This window comes from Hoplias malabaricus, chromosome 14 (assembly GCF_029633855.1).
Source record: "Hoplias malabaricus isolate fHopMal1 chromosome 14, fHopMal1.hap1, whole genome shotgun sequence".
NCBI classification, from domain to species: Eukaryota; Metazoa; Chordata; class Actinopteri; order Characiformes; family Erythrinidae; genus Hoplias; species Hoplias malabaricus.
Window position 1 is genome coordinate 11,170,285 of NC_089813.1, and position 16,437 is coordinate 11,186,721.

A 16,437-nucleotide genomic window follows, 5' to 3' on the forward strand; every position below is an offset into this window, starting at 1 on the left:
AGCCAAGACATGTTTGGTATCAAATGTTTACCTCTAGTTTTGGGCTGGAGCTACGAAGCTATTGTAGCTAACAAGCACAAGACTTGTTTATTGTGGTTTCTGCTGTTGTAGGATTCCCATCACTTATGCTAGACATAAAATTCCAATATTGTCCATATTTTTATCCACTTTAATAGGACGAAAACTCTCCTCAGCTCTCAACATAATGATAGATAAGGTGGGCCTTTGTTAGCTAAAGTAACAACATTGTGGCCAGTGTTCTCCTCCAAGCGTGTTGAGTTGTGCAGTGCCATTGTGTTAGAAGCAGTTAGAAAAGAAGAAGTGGCTCGTTCAAAGGCCTGGGGGGAAGCATGTACTAGCCTTCACTCTCCCAGTCTGGAAGGATCGTGTTACTGGGTCCTGGCTAAAGAGTGTTATTGATTAAAACACTGGGAATAAAACTGGGTTAAACAAGCCTCAGCAGACCAACAATATATGGAGTATGGAGGAAAACTCTACATTAGATCTTTTATCAAACTATCACTTAGGTGCATCGTCATTTTATTGCAAAATTGTTATTAAATTGCAGCTTAAGGCCACTGTACCACAGTGGTCCGTGTTTACTACCATCAGATTGTACAGTAGTTTTGCTCTGTATACTTATTTGTAATAAAATGAAGGATGACGTAATGGTGGAAGCTTTGGAGGGGTGACTGGCACAGAACTTGTGGCATGTTAGGCACATATTCTCCACATTCAGCCCTCATCACACGAGATCTCTGTGCAGACTTTAGGGATCGGGTCTAGTTTCACTTTGTTGCTGGTGAAGTGTATCATACGAATGGAATATGAACCAGGAAGAGAAACCAATCATGTGGAATTGAGGACTGCATGTAGAGAATATACGTTAGAAGAGTTAAAAGCATTATTGTGTTGAAGAGGAGCATTTTCACAGCTCTAAAACTGGTTTTGGGTTTAGATACGAAACGAAGTTGTCACCAAAGCAGAAAGGTAACATTTCGTAACTAAAATAATGGCTTTAGTCCCTTGTAAAAACACTGTCTTTGTAAGTCACAGTAGAACTGGATTTATTCAGCTGCTGGAGAGTTTTGTATTGGAGTCACATCATTGAGATTATGAACAATTACATAAAGCTGAAAAAGCCAAAGGCATTTGACTCACTTTTGCAGCGATAATTACCATTTAGACAGTGAGTTGACATGTAACTTGAGAATCCCCAGTGTTCTGAAGTGTTCCACAAAAGCTTCTCACTACTGGTGACCTCTCAAATGAAAATTAACTTTAATTCATTAAAATAAGATTTAAAAAATTCTCAGTTAAAGTGCTTGTGCTACAGCTGAACCAAGCTGGTGCACTTAGACAGGCTAGTGGTTCAAAAACAGTACTTTAATACATTTCCGGTCAAAACAAGCCTGTAGCCCATAAGAGCCCACGGTGACATATGTGTCACAAACCCTTTATAAGGACTTTGTAGGTTCCCTACAGTTTCAGTCTTCACTTTAAATCAGGATGACCGTAAGTGACATTTACTGAACATCCTGGCTGCAGTCACATGACAGTTTGTGAATTAATGTACGTGTGACCTCATTTACAGAATGACAGTGTGCTTGAGGAGGACATTTTGTTTCCCTAAAGGTGTGTTCCAACCTTTTTAAAAATTCAAAAGCTGTAATAACCTGTGTTACATACGACCCGCTCTGATCCCATTTCAAGAATTAAATGTTGAAATACAAGTTTAAAAATGGCTGTTGTTGTTGTCATAATTCGGCTTTATAACTGAGTCTGGGCTCTTATGGGTTAAAAAATAAGCCGTCCATTCGACTGAAAATTAGGTAAACAAGAGGGTGCCGAAATAAATCAGATGAACCATTTTCCACAAGCCCTCTGTGTAACTGTTCTACACATGCAGACTATAAAAATAAGCTAAAGCTTGACTGCTGGTCATCTGCTGGTTTAAAGGAGACACAGGTGATTTCTATTATGTATTTTCAAATATATATTCCATATCATCCAAGGAAAGCTAATCTTAGTTTTCCACTAAGCACCAGGTTTATTTCTGTGCGATTTCTGAGAAGTAAAACACCAGAAATGTCAAATGGGTCCAGGAAAAGGAAAGACAGTGATAGAAATAAAAGTATGTTGAGGGCCATTGCAGCATGCACAGTTTTTTTTTCTTCTTTAGGTAGCAGAAAAAAGATCAGTTCATGAGGAACATTTTTGAAAAATCAATGGAAATATACCTGCAAATAGTGCATTTTATCTTCCTGAGGCTCCCTCAGTGGATAACCCTGGGGGACCCCCCTTTCTAAGGTCGAGAATTCGTACTTGGCAATACGGTCTACCGTCATGATATCAGCAGCGGAGCTATAGTCATATGGTCTGTCATATATTAAGTCCGGATGAATGCCTCCATCCTGGCTGTTTTCTGCAAATGCAGAAAGCATATATATCAGGATTAAAAATAAACGTGCTCAGATACACAGACAGACAGACAGACAGACGAATAGGTAGAGAAAGACAATTCAGTTTTCTTGGTTTTGGGTCCGCATTGAAATTTTCTTAGATGTTCAGGACAAAAAAAAAAGAAATAAAAAAGGAAGATTATGTGTTTTGGAAGAGCAAAACCATTTGCATTTGGGGGATTCTCTTACTAACATCATGACTGTTGGCGTTTACCAAACAGGAAGTACTCCAGTGTGCTGCTAAAATGCAAATGGCCTCTGTAGAGTATCTCGCTGAATTATACTGACCCCTAATGAATTTTATGCATCAGAGATTCTGTCCTAATCCTACTGTAAACATGGCTGCCCTCATGTGGGAAACCCGCTACATGGAGCATAAACTGGTTTATTCAGGGACTACAAAGCAATTCTCCTTTTGAATTATACTTTACAGAAAATATGTACAAAATGAGGGAAAACACAAATAAGCTATAAATATATTACTTTAAGTAGTCGTTTTACATAATGATTACTTCAGGAGTGACATGTTAGCAGCAGTTATGGTAATAGTGACCCTTTTAGAAAAAAATGAAGTTCTAGGGCAGTGCAAAATGCTGATCTTAAACAAATGTGGACTGGTTGCAGGATGAATGATGACATTAGCTATTAGCACAGGCAGCTTATCATGCAGATCAGTGGCAGATAAGAACAAGAAACAACCCTTATACATACAACTGAGCTGTGTTATACAAGGCAAGCCCTCTGAAAAGAAGCAGAAGCACTGGTAATAATAAGAGCACAATAATAATAATAATAATAATAAAGCTAACGTGTTGCACATTTAATTCACAGCTACTAATCCTGTGCCAGAAGGTGGGCATCAAGCAAAACCATAAATCTCTCCACGTTACTAAACATTACTAAGAAAGAAAGGTTTTTCGTGTCATTATTATGTGACCTGATTTTATTTGAAATATAATTAGAAATAACAACTGTTTAAGATTTACTATAAGTTTCACTTTAGCATACTTTAGTCTAATATTATGTTTAAAAACTTAAATATTACAGCTGACTGAATCTGGAAAGAAATCACACACCAAATACTATAGTAAAATGTATATTTACATTTATAGACATTAGTTTGACAGATGAAAATTGCTATCAATTTGCAACCATTTAGTTCAATTGATACCATACATTTCATTCTGTAAATTGTTATATTCTACAAAAGTTTGTCTTTGAAAGTACCTCAGGAAAAGTCACTGCCTGTTTAATACCTCTACACACTGTTCCAATAAGACAGGGAAAGTGCAGTTGTCATTATTTCAAGGAGGATTTTTTTTGGTCCTAATATCCTCTCTGAAGAAAAACTAGGTCACATAATAAATCCAATGAGTCTAATCATTGGCTGTCCCAAAGACAGGTCTAGCACTTCTTAAATGAACCCTTCCTCTAGTTTCAGCACAAATTCATTTTTTGGATTTACAGTGAATGCCTTCTGATGAATGACCCAATTCGACATAAAAAGATTCCAAACATGAAAGAGGAAACTTCCCCTAATCCATCCTTTTCTGTGCCTTTGTCCTTATTCTTCTTACCTTCATCCACGTCGTCATTAGACATTATGGCCACACACTTCTCCCACACCATCTTAACATCCGCTCTATACCGGTCACAGGCCCAGAGGAACATGGGCAGCAGGATGGACTGAGCTATGGAGCACCAGAGCACACACAGCACCATCCAGCTGTAGGAGCGGTCATATTTCAGGCTCGCAAAGCTCACCACCTGAAAAAGAAGTGACCAGATCACATCAGCATTATTTTTGTGTGGACCATCACAAGTAGCATATGACTTTAGTGAAAAAATGAACATTTTGTTTAATTTAAGTGTTTAGCATTGTTCTCAGTAAAATTGAAATTTATTTTATAGGTCCCAAAAAGAGTACTTATTCAGGGAAAATAGAACCTCTGATCACCACAGAACGGGTCCAAATTTAGTTCACAAACTGTAATGTGAAATGTGGCTGAACTAACAACAGACGGTGAAATGGCACCACCCTAAGATCTCTCTGTGAAATACAGCTGAATTAAAAGTTCCTACTTGTGCATGCACGTTTCAACATTAGGTATCAGTCAGTCAGATAATAAGCGCATATGCCTCTTCTAGGCCGACCGGCTGGCGGTCCAGCAAAACAGTTTTACATAGTGATTTTAGCTCCATTCTGAGGAATGTAGCACTTAGCATGTTGTTGTATTGTGTAACATTCTTGTCCATTTCAAGGATTTGGTATCATTCATAGATCAAGTTGTAACAATAAGATACAATGTACAATTTTCAGCTATCTGAGTTCAACTTAATTTATACAGTAAACTATTAATAGTCTAAATGCTGTCTTATTTGGCAGTTATCATGATGTCTAACCAAGCCATTGTTTGCTAATCTGATGTTTGTGTTAGCATGTAACACTGAGTTACAGATTAGCACTCTAGCTATCTTCATCCTATATAGAATAGCATGTTTAGGTGAAACAATCAAAAACTTTATGTATAATAAAGGAACATGTCTTTGTTAGGGTTAAGCAAAAAACACTCAATATAATTGTATACCTTTATTTAGCACAGAGTTAGCCTTGGGCTCTCACCATCACACTATTTCAGATTCAGTATTAGAAAGCCATATAGCTGTACTGAATGAAAGAAAACTCAAGAGCCAGAAACCCCAAAACAATACCAATATTTAGCCAATTAGTGCTTGCCAATGACAACAGAGACACCAGACTGCAGAAAAATGTCCTAAAGCCATAACTTTAGTTATTTATATAAACAGATGTACATCGTGCTGCCCATGCTGTTCTACATGATCATATTTGAGCCAGAAAATCCAAGGATATTAGATTGTTGATCTGGACCTGGAGCAGCCAAAATGCAGAAAAGGTCATGAGAAAATCTGGTTCCTAAATCCTTAGTCTCCCTGCTGAAAAACCCAGCTAAAACCATCCTTTGCTGGTAGCAGGTTTCAGAGTAATCAGAACTTTGATGGTCTGGTTGGCGTACTGGACAACTAGCTGGTCAAGTCAAAAATATACTGTGCTAGTCAAAATATCGGTAAGTCTGGTAGACCATCAGATATGTCCACCCCCCAGCTTGGTAGATTAGGAAATGTACAGGATGATTTATCTGATTGTGCTGGTTATGCTACTCATGCTCATCAACTAGCTTGTTTGGTTATGCTGCCAGAGCAGTTAAACTATATGCTAGTCAACTGTTTAAGCTGAGCTGGCCAAGCTGTTTTGTTTTTCACTTTCATTAGGGCTTTTATTATTCCTATCCAGTCTGTGACGATTCCCTTGTTATTTATTAGCATAATTTTGGTAGGTAAAATACAGCACTGGGAAGAACCCTAGTGGCCTGGCCTGAGCTTCATTTCAGCTTCTCTGCTTAAATCTATGCTAATGCTATGCTAATATTAGCACAGCCATTCAAATTCTAGCAAGGCCTAGTTCAGCCAGTTATACAAGATTGCCTTCTAGCATCCATTTCACCCCATTAGTTACCACAACATTTCATAATACATACTCCTAACTATGTATAGTATATTGCCATGAAGTATACTCAAAAGGGCACTCAGGTGGGCTGCAAGCTAGCGTTCAACGCACTCTCCATAAAAGCCATCATAAATGAAGTGTGATGTAATATAGTTGTCAATGCATTTAAATAGCTCATTATTTCATTAAAGGAAAGAGAAGTAGGGCCTTGTGGATGCCCTGACACAAGTCTACGTACTCCAGATATAACCTCTCTGTTGAAACTTCTGACACATTTCAAGCCTGAAGTGTGATTTCATGGTACATATATAAAGAATTATGAAATAATGTGATATTGAGTTAATGACAGTGTAATTTTCTTCTACTAAAATGTAGCAAATACTATTTAAAAGTGTGGTATTTACATATTTCCCCTAGAATAAAAATATTTGTTTATCCTGAATAAAGACATTTATGCATCATAGAGCAGGTCCCTCAAATGGGGCGACCACGTTTCAGATCTGACACATACGAGCCACGAGGTGTCAGTATAATGACTATTTCATAAGAAGAAAAAGAATCACTGCAGAAAATGACTGATAGCTCCTTTAAAGCAAGAGCAGAACAGAAGGACACGTCTGTGTTGTTACAGAGGTAGAGAAATGAAAGACAAACAGGAGCATGTTAAATATTGAATGAATGTTAGTAGGAGAATTGGATAATCAGACAAGCTCTGACACAACTGGAGCGGGATGTATGAACTCTGGAGAGAACACACCTGCATATTATATTTCTGAATTTGTTCAGCATGACATATTTATATATATTTATATATTTCAGAGGTGCTGGTAAATGTGTAAATATGTGGTAAATCTCAAATTCACAGACTGATGAATAAAGAGATGTTCAACAAATGTTTCTACATTAACATTAATGCAGTTAATTGGCAATACCTTTTCCTGCCTGAGTTCTGATAAGTGTTTTGCATCAAACTGTACAGCCCACAGAATATAGTTTAATTCTCCTTGTCATAGTGCAGTCCTACAGACACATTGCTTGAGGCAGATGAGTACTACCAAAAATATTTTTCCTAGAACGATAGATTCAAGCCAGAAACCATTTAAGAGCCTTCATTTTTCTGAGGCAGCATCCAGTGAGTCAGTGCATGCAGTAAATCTGCTCCAGCTTGAAGTCATTAGTCCAGCATTCAACAGCTCTGTGGACACACTGTGGAGGTTCATTACATACACATACATTACATCTGTGTGGGCCTTTGGAAGTTGGTTCCGCTGGAACAAGCGTACAATCAGTTCCAGATTTGGGGCTCATGGATCAGCGTATATGTGGCAGACTATTAAAAATGGACAGTATATTGGGTAAATACTGCTGTAGAATGGTATGCAAGGGCCTAATTGAAAAATCTGAAATAGTCAAAGCAGCTGCACATGAGCCTAAGGTCATGCTCTGTTCCTAGAATTGAAGAAGGGCAGCAAGCCCAATAAAGACTTATGTAATATGGATTTATGGGTCTTTTGGACTTGGAAGTGAACTTTATTTTTTTAAACTAGTGTTTATATATTACACAAGTTTGTTTTGTTTTAAAAATGTGATTTTTCCAACATATGGGATCTCTCTCTGTCTCTCTGTCTCTCTCTCTCTCTCTCTCTCTCTCTCTCTCTCTCTCTGTCTCTCTCTCTCTCTCTCTCTCTCTCTCTGTCTCTCTCTCTGTCTCGTAGCCTGACCCACTTAGAGCTCTACATGAGGTTAAATGCAAACTTTCATTTAATAATAATAAAGTCCACATAAGCATTTTCATCCTCCGCTGGGAACAACACTTTTCTAATTAAGAGCAAACCACTTTTTTTAACGTTGCCAACATTTAACTTAATGTCCGGTATTTTTGCCACTTACATATGAATGTTCTCTCTCTCTCTCTGTCTCTCTCTCCCTCTCTGTCTCTCTCTCTCCCTCTCTCTCTTTCTGTCTCTCTCTCTCTCTGTCTCTCTCTCCCCCTGTCTCTCTCTATCCCTCTCTCTTTCTGTCTCTCTCTCTCTGTCTCTCTCTCCCTCTCTCTCTCTCTCTCTCTTTCCCTCTCTCTCTCACTCTCTCTGTCTCTCTCTCTCTGTCTCTCTCTCTCCCTCTCTCTCTCTCTGTCTATTTCTCCTGCCTCTTTCTCCTCTTTTCTCCCTCTTGGGAAAAAGTGCCCCACTGATCTAAGTGTGACTCCTCTACTGCTGACAAGTGTGGAAGTGGGAAGTGGAAAGTCGGTCATTAAAGTTTAAAGTTTAAGTGCACAAGCCCTGGCTACTTCCACAGCAGATGGAAGCTTTGGCAGTGTCTCTAAATGGTCAGAGTCAGGGACAAACTCATCCCTATTTATCACAGCACATCAATCTTCTCCATACAGCAGAGATGCCACACATCTGAACAGACTGTCCTTAAGATACCAGTGTAATAACCCCAAAATAACGCAGCAAAGCCTTTCTGTAGCCTATAAAAGTCAGGGGTCAGGGACAATATCTCATCCCCAGTATGGTGGGTAGGGTTGCAGTATAATGGTGTTTAATGGCCCAATAAGGAAATGTCAATTCACATTCACCTGTTGACTTATACCAACCCGGTCATGTACAATGCCATCAAACTTGAGAGTGAGGGCAGCTATACTGGAGGAGAACGGTAGCTGTGCAGATTACAAATGCTGGCTAGCATTGTACTGCTAATGAGAGGAGCAGGGTCAACCTACCCACTTATAGAGAGTGAGGGTCCAGACCAGTACGCAGTGGAATATTATACATCACACACACAGTCAACCTAACCATTGTAGGAACTGTGGATGGCTAGAGAAGACGGCTTAGGACTCTGGTATAGTTGGTTCTATCCCCACTACCTGCTGGAAAATTGGGGGCAGTTGGGGTGAAGGAACAGCACTGTCCTTCTCCCTCAATCCATGGCTGAGGTGCCCTTGAGCAAGGCCTAGAACTCAGAACTGCACCCCGGGCGCTGGGGATGGCTGCCCGCTGCTCTGAGTGTGTGTCACGATGGAAAAATGAAGAAAGACACACTGAAGAAATGAGCCCAATTCTTTTTTACATATTTACATTAATCTTTAACCTTTACATTAACTTACATTCAAAATTAAGATTTATTTCTTTTAGCCTTATTTTGGAGAAATGTTTTCTTTTGTGGGTTTGTTGTTGTTGTTTTTTTACAGTGGCACAGTGAGGCGCCACAGAGTTTTACGCATATCATTGCTGAGAGTTTTGCTTCAGGTCTATGCACCGAAACACCATAAAATATTTACAGCACATACATAATTTGTTTTTGTGTATAGACGAATGCATGGGCAGACAACCATAAAGCATTCATAAATACCAAAGAGCTATACAGGGTTTATATGTGTGTAACTAATATAATATAAAACACAAAATAGGGACCTTCTGTTTATTTATGACTGTAATTTTGGATATTATTTAATAACATAAGCAGGAAAATAAGTATCAGCCAGCTGGCCAAGTCCATTTATCACTGGCTTAAAGGAGAAAACCAGAGAGGCTTGTAAAATGGGGTAAGCTAGAACACCCACTTTTTGGAAATAAGCTGATTGTTTAGCACACTACTGTGCACCCCTACCCGCCTCGTTCCTGATTTTGTATGCAGAAATGAAGTGCTTATATCACGAAATTGGTTTCTGAGTTAAGGCGGTGAGGAGCCTTATATATCACCAGTACAGAGTGTGTAAAGAGTTGTGGGTTTAGTGGGGCATGATGTAAGGTTTTTGGGGAATTGCCTCACAACCTGAGCCCTGAAACCATGCCTGAGACTCACCAGAATGGGGAATCCGGTGAGGAAATCGTAGATGAAAACGATGCCGCTGATCAGGTAGGTGATCTGCAGGGAGGTCTTGATTGGCTCGGAGCCATCAATGGATGAGCGACGCTTGCCCTGTGCATCTTCCACAACTATGGTAGGCACATTAAACTTGTTCTTGTCCACATTGTGTCCGGTCTGGATGGAGAAGGTCTGGAAGAGGGCGATGCCGATGCAGATAACCCCCATGGCCACGCTGCCGCTGATCAGCAGCAAGAAACAGACGCCAAAGCCCAGGCCAATCTCCGTCACAATGAAGCGGCAGTCGTGGGCGTAGAAGCGCTCGCTGGTGTCGTGCCAGCCCACGGCCGGCAGAGTGGACAGAATGAAGGACACCATCCAGATGCCCATAACCGTGTGGACGGCCTGCTTCTTTGTGTTGCTCAACCTGGAGGGACGCAGGAATAAGAAGGGTTGGTGAGTGGTTAGTAGAACTACAAACATATAATAAATGACAAAAGGATAATAGACAATCAAAGATTAAGTCTTAAAATCACATTTCCACAAGAAAACTGCATTTTTTAGTGGAGATTTTGTTAAAACTACAACGTATACATACAGATAGCACTAGATTTTAAGATTCCTTCATGTGAATAAATGTAAATGATGTTGTATTAGAAAAATATTACGCATTATTAAGATCTAGATTCAGTAATTTCATGACTAGCGTAGTGCAATAAACAGGTAGTATGGAGTGATATGGGACTAAGCCTCTGAATTTCTCACAAGCTTTGTGGTGTTTAGAAGTCTCCCTATAAGATGTACCATGGCATGTAAATGGTGAGCTTACTAGACAACTTTCATTTAAGTCAAATGTGTTCTGACCGAGGCATGCAGTTAATATTACTGTAACTGGTAGTTATTAATGTACATTATTTGTTAGCTGCATTAGCTTCGCTAAACTAAAGAAACTATAGTCACCCATTAAACTATTAAAGTCTCCTAAAATCTTAGCTGACTATGTCTGTGGTCAAAGGAATATTCTATATTCTATAATATTATATTTTCTATAATATTAACTATAATAATTATAATTTAATAATTTATTGGGGTCTCTAATGACCCCAATAACGATATATGGCCAATTATCTTAACAATATATTATTTTGTTATTCTCAATAAAATATTGTAAGTTTTACACTATCTGTTAGACATGATTTACCAATTTAAATGCTAAATGCTATGCTAAGCATACAGATATCTGTACACTTAATGTCGTAGCTCACGATTGTTATTAAAAAACACTTTATATAAAATATAAGTGTTTCCTCACCATTAGCTAGTTTCAGCTCTGTGTTTAAAATCAGTCTAATGTGTTTACGAAGCCCCATTGTCTGTAAATGAATTAAAAAAACAAACTAGCTCAGCCTGATATGCTAGTTTCTCTCTCTCTCTCTCTCTCTCTCTGCACAGGTATCGTTGTTTTAGACAATGCAAATAGAGGATTGTTCTACTCCTGCTCCATAGGTGGGTAATATTGGCTTATGTTTGCTGTTTCTGGTACCTTAAGGTAGAAATGTCTCCAAACTCTACATTAACAAAAGTGCTACAAAACTAAACAGCTCGAGTTACCAACGAGTTTCTGTGGTGATACAAACAGTGAATAAACATTTACAGACAAGTTCAATTTCAGCCACGTACAAACAACAGCTTTTATTTTCCCTCAAACATACCGTTCCACCTTAAAAAATGCAGAGCTTAGAGCTGCGTTTCCCCAAAATTGTAAACGTTATCTTTAAGGGTAAGAGGGAATACAATATTCCCAGTTTACAGTGTAAATAGTACATACAACTCGTAAGGTCATAGAAAAGCATTCTAAGAATTGTTAAATTGTTAAATACCCCCACGTTTCCTATGTTAGGGCCTGGCTGTGCTCAAGACTGACTCTTATGTAATAGAAAGGAACTAAGTCTTGGCTCCCATGTGGCCCAGCAGTCTAAATGATGGCCCTATCATTGGGAGCTCTCCGGTTTGATCCCCACTCTGACTGGGGTGTTGTTTACATTGACCCTGAACAGGATGAAGCGGTTCCAGAAAATCAGAAGAGACGAGGAACTAAATCTTGCCAAGTGGTTTCATGTAGACTTCTGCTTCACCACAGTTTGATCAGGATGAAGCAGGTAAGAATAATGAAAGGAACTTTCCCCCCACAGAAATCCTTTAGGCCTTCTCTGAGGTCCTAGAGAGGGATATATTGTAGTCTGTTTCTAATTTGAGGCTGGTTTCAAGGAGGGTTTCTAGGCCAAGCATTTTGCTGTGCACTCTGAAACCTGTCGAGTAATACACACTTCCTCCTCAAGGCCCATTCCTTCTCTCTCTCTCTCTCTCTCTCTCTCTCTCTCTCTCTCTCTCTCTCTCTCTCTCTCTCTCTCACTTTCTCCTTTCTTCTTCTATTTGTCTCCTGTCCTTCAGCCTCTCCCCTGCCTTCACCCAAGTCAAAGAGCTAAGGCTGACACTGCTGATGGAGGAGGACAACAAAGAGAGATAGAAAGGACAGGGCCGAGGTCTTGACTCATACCCCGGAACTCCTCATCTGTCAAAAGGATTTGAGAGAGGAGGAAAGGAGGAGGAGGAGAACATAGCCTCCTCCACGTTTATATGAAGAATCTAATCTCTTCTTTACACGGACACATCTGTAGTTTAGGCCGACAATTCAGTCAGAGCCTATAGCAGATGATCTAATGCAGATGCAGTGTTTTATACAGTGATTTACTCACACGGGTAAGCAAATGCATACTATGGCATTCTTCCCCAAGGACGGAGCTGAACCCAAGTCTACAACGTGGATGGCAGTGGTGTTAACCACTACAGTGTAGTACACCAACCCAACATTTACCACAAACAGGCTCAGTTACCAGCAGCAATCATTTCCATAGTTTTCCAAGTACAGAAAACCTCTTAATTCAAAACACACAAAGAAAACAAATTAATGGGTTATTGCAGTATTAGAATAGTAAAAAAATAAGCAAATATGCAGTCACCTATGTACATTATTTCAGACATGGGAAGTTTTCTAGAGGAAAAGATATGTGGATATGCTACAGATATCTAAATAAATAAATAAATATTGATTCATTTATGGCCTGCAATTGCTTATTGAGGGTTGTGGTGAGTCCGGAGCCTAACCCAAATCTCTGAGTGTTAGGAGAGAACACACCCTGGAGGGGGCGCCAGTCCTTCACAGGGCAACACATACTCACACATTCACTCACACTTATGGACACTTTTGAGTCACCAATCCACCTACAAATGTTTGTTTTTGGACCATGGGAGGAAACTGGAGCACCTGGAGGAAACCCACACGAACACAGGGAGAACACAGCAAACTCTCCACAGACAGTCACCCGGAGCGGAGGCTCCAACCTACAACTCCAGGACTCTGGAACACCACCCCACCAAAAAATTAGGGATGCAGTAATACAACACATCACTGCTGTACAGTGAAATACATGTGTATCTGTGACTAACATTGACAAGATTGAAAAGATATCATCGGTCTTGGTTATATCAGCCGATCAATGTCTGTTGGCTAAGAACAGGCTAAATTATGGGGAGGGGAGTTGGAGAAGGGGGTTTTAGCCAGCTGAATCCATCAAAATTTCTAACAACAAATAAAGAAAAGAAAAGCAAATATTAACAGCATTAAATCCCAAGTGAAATCAAAAAGCAGCTAATAATCAATACTCTTTTCCAGCACTACTGTCTGTGAGAATCAACATTAAAACATTAAGATACAAATGGTAGATCATAACTAGGATGACAAATGCTGGATTGCTCCTTTAAGCAGCTGGGGGAGAGCCAGGAGGAAGCAAGAGCAGAAAGAAATAGGTCTCTGGGCGCTCAGAGTCATAACGCTAGCCTTTCCTCAAACGCCTCAGGACCCCACCAGAGACTTACGTCATTTCACAGAGTGTGGGGGGAGGGGGGTGGCGGCAGGGAGAGAGAATGAGGAAAGTGAGAGAAAGAGAGGAGGGAGAGAGATGGAGAGATAGTGAGGGGAAAAAGAGGGACAAAGAGAGAGAAGGGGTGAGCGAGCGACATTTGAGTCCTTTATTTTAAATCAGGTGTAAGTAAAATGAGATAAAAGCACAGAAAGCAGAGAGCAGGGTGAGAGAGAGAGAGAGAGAGAGAGAGAGAGAGAGAGAGGCAAAAAGGGAGAGTGATGAGATACAGAGAGAGTAGTGAGGGAATGAAAAAGCAAGTGTGAGGACACCAAAGAGGGAAAAGTGAAAGACTGAAAGAGCAATGGAGAGACGTAGAAAGAGGAAAAGGAGCGCACAGAAAGAGCACCCTGGTGTTATGGTCTGACGAGAACAGATGTTGAAACATTTGTTTCCAGAGCACAGGAACCATTTATATTTCATGTCTGCAAATTCCAGTGCAGCAGAAACTCACAGCCTATATTAAAGCAGCAGATGCCTGCGCAAATAAAGAGGTGAATTAGAGATGCAGAGGAATTTTTGCAACTATAAATTTCTATAATTAAAATGACCAAGACCAAAGATCAACATGTTCTCCATTACAGGTTAGAGACCACCTTAAAAACACCCCATTATGCTCAATACACAGAACACAACAGAACAGAAGCCCACCTGTCAGACACAGTATTACAAAAATAATACGAATAAATAATGAGGCTAACGTTAACTTTAAATTTCCAAAGTACAATTTTCCACTTCACTTTAAATGGTGCAGTAGTGTGGTTCCTGTTACCAATAATGGAACCACTGCACTATTTAAGGTGGAAAGGGCTCTACTGAGAAGCTTAGGTGATGGAAAAATGTATGTAATATACTGCCTGCCCGTTTGTTTGTTTGTTTGTTTGTTTGAGTTTTTAATTGAATTATGTCCTGAATATAGGCTACAGTTATTTAAAAAAAAAAATCATTTGGTGCCACTGTTGATTTTCTCGGAAAGGTATTCCCTCCTCTGTCCTCCTTCCATCCTTCATCCAGTCACAGCTAAACTCAGCAAATGTCCCCAGGTCTGGGTTTGGTGTTCGAGGCTGTATACACAGCTTGAGGTGCTGTGGCATTCGGAAACATATTGGTGAGTGTTATGTCTGTGGACATGTCCTCAGGCGGCCCGTATTTATGCAAGAGAGGTTCAGAAGGTGTGTCTGGACCAAGACCATGAACACAAATTCCATTGACAGCGATGACCAAAACCACCATTATTCATTTCCTGTGTTCAAAAATATTAGGAACAGCTAATACATACTACTGAATAATAAAGTGGACAAGGAAAGTTTATTTGAGATAACTTCAATGCACGGTAGGCTGGGCATGCAGTCCCCACAGTGCTCTTCAGTGTTTCTTTACAATGAATCTCACAGATTTGAGTGACATGCAGACATTTTTCTTTAATGTGGATGTGCAAATGTATACAAAAAAACAAAGTTTCAGCAGAGTGAATCTGATCATAACACGTATATGATCATACTTGAGCTGGCTTGAGCCAGAGAAACAGCATCTAGCGTTAGCCTCCTAGCGTCTCTTAACACAAGGCTTCAATCACATTGTATTTTTATTTACAACACTGAATGTAATTTGGATGATCATCCAGAAATGTGCAATGTGCTTCTCAGTGGAGGTGACAATTGAGTTAATTTTGTTTTCATCTTTTTGAGCTGTCAAGCTTTTCAAGATTTTCAAGATTTTGGACATTATTGTGGTCTAGGAAACGGCTAACATTACTTTTACATTTTTTTTGGAAACACGTTGAAATTAACTTTTGGAATAGAATGATAATGACATGGAAAAAATGTGACAATTTAATATCACAAATATGGTGGTGTCAGGCTCGTGGGGCGGACTGACGGAGGCGGACGCAAACGCTAAAACACAAAAGACTTTTATTTACAAAATATAACAAAACTAAGACAGACTAAGATTACAAAACAAAAGTGGACTAAACGAAGAACAGCAGAGATGGACCGACTAGACTGAGAAACATGACCTGGGAAACAAACAGAAGGAAACTAAACTAATGCTAGTAGAGACAGACAGACAGACTACACCAAGCAACACGATGACTGAGAAACGAATGACCAACAACCAGGAAGTAAAAAATGGGGACTTAAATACCTAACATAGACAACGGACACCTGGAACAGATAATGAAGGGGCAGGATACAAATAACACTGACGATGAGGAACATGGAGACGGAGACATGGACAATAACAAACAGAGCCATGTGCCAAGAGAGCACATGGCAGGGAAAACAGACACGACAGGACAAGGGCGTGACAGGTGGCCTAAATTGACCTTTTAATGATATTTAATTGTATCACATGACTATAATATATATTTACATATGTGATAACTGTTAGGAATTTTACCGTGATTTACACTTTAACAGTAACCATTTAATGTCTAGTTTGATATAACACCAGCCCAGATTGTTGACACCACATACTAGTTAAAACTGCATGAAGTTCAAATAGTTTGCTTCAGCTGAATCAGTTTGTACTCAGTTTTCCTCGCTGTAATGGCACACAGAGCAGAGATAGCAAGTTGAAGCTAGAACAAATCATCCACACCTTTTGGGAACTGTTTGGGAACACATGGGTGGACTGAACAGTGACCATGTGCTGACACTGC

General features: G+C 39.7%; 1 protein-coding gene across 1 annotated transcript in view; it reads right to left on the bottom strand.

Annotated features, from left to right (window-relative positions):
- Positions 1-16,437, bottom strand: part of LOC136666029 (probable G-protein coupled receptor 153) — a 55,031-nt gene that overhangs the window by 8,766 nt on the left and 29,828 nt on the right. The window contains exons 3-5 of the mRNA XM_066643982.1: positions 9,793-10,222; positions 4,040-4,229; positions 2,241-2,425 (exon numbers count right to left, since the gene is read on the bottom strand). Of these exons, the coding sequence (XP_066500079.1) occupies positions 2,241-2,425; positions 4,040-4,229; positions 9,793-10,222 (805 nt within the window). The remainder of the gene's footprint in view (positions 1-2,240; positions 2,426-4,039; positions 4,230-9,792; positions 10,223-16,437) is intronic.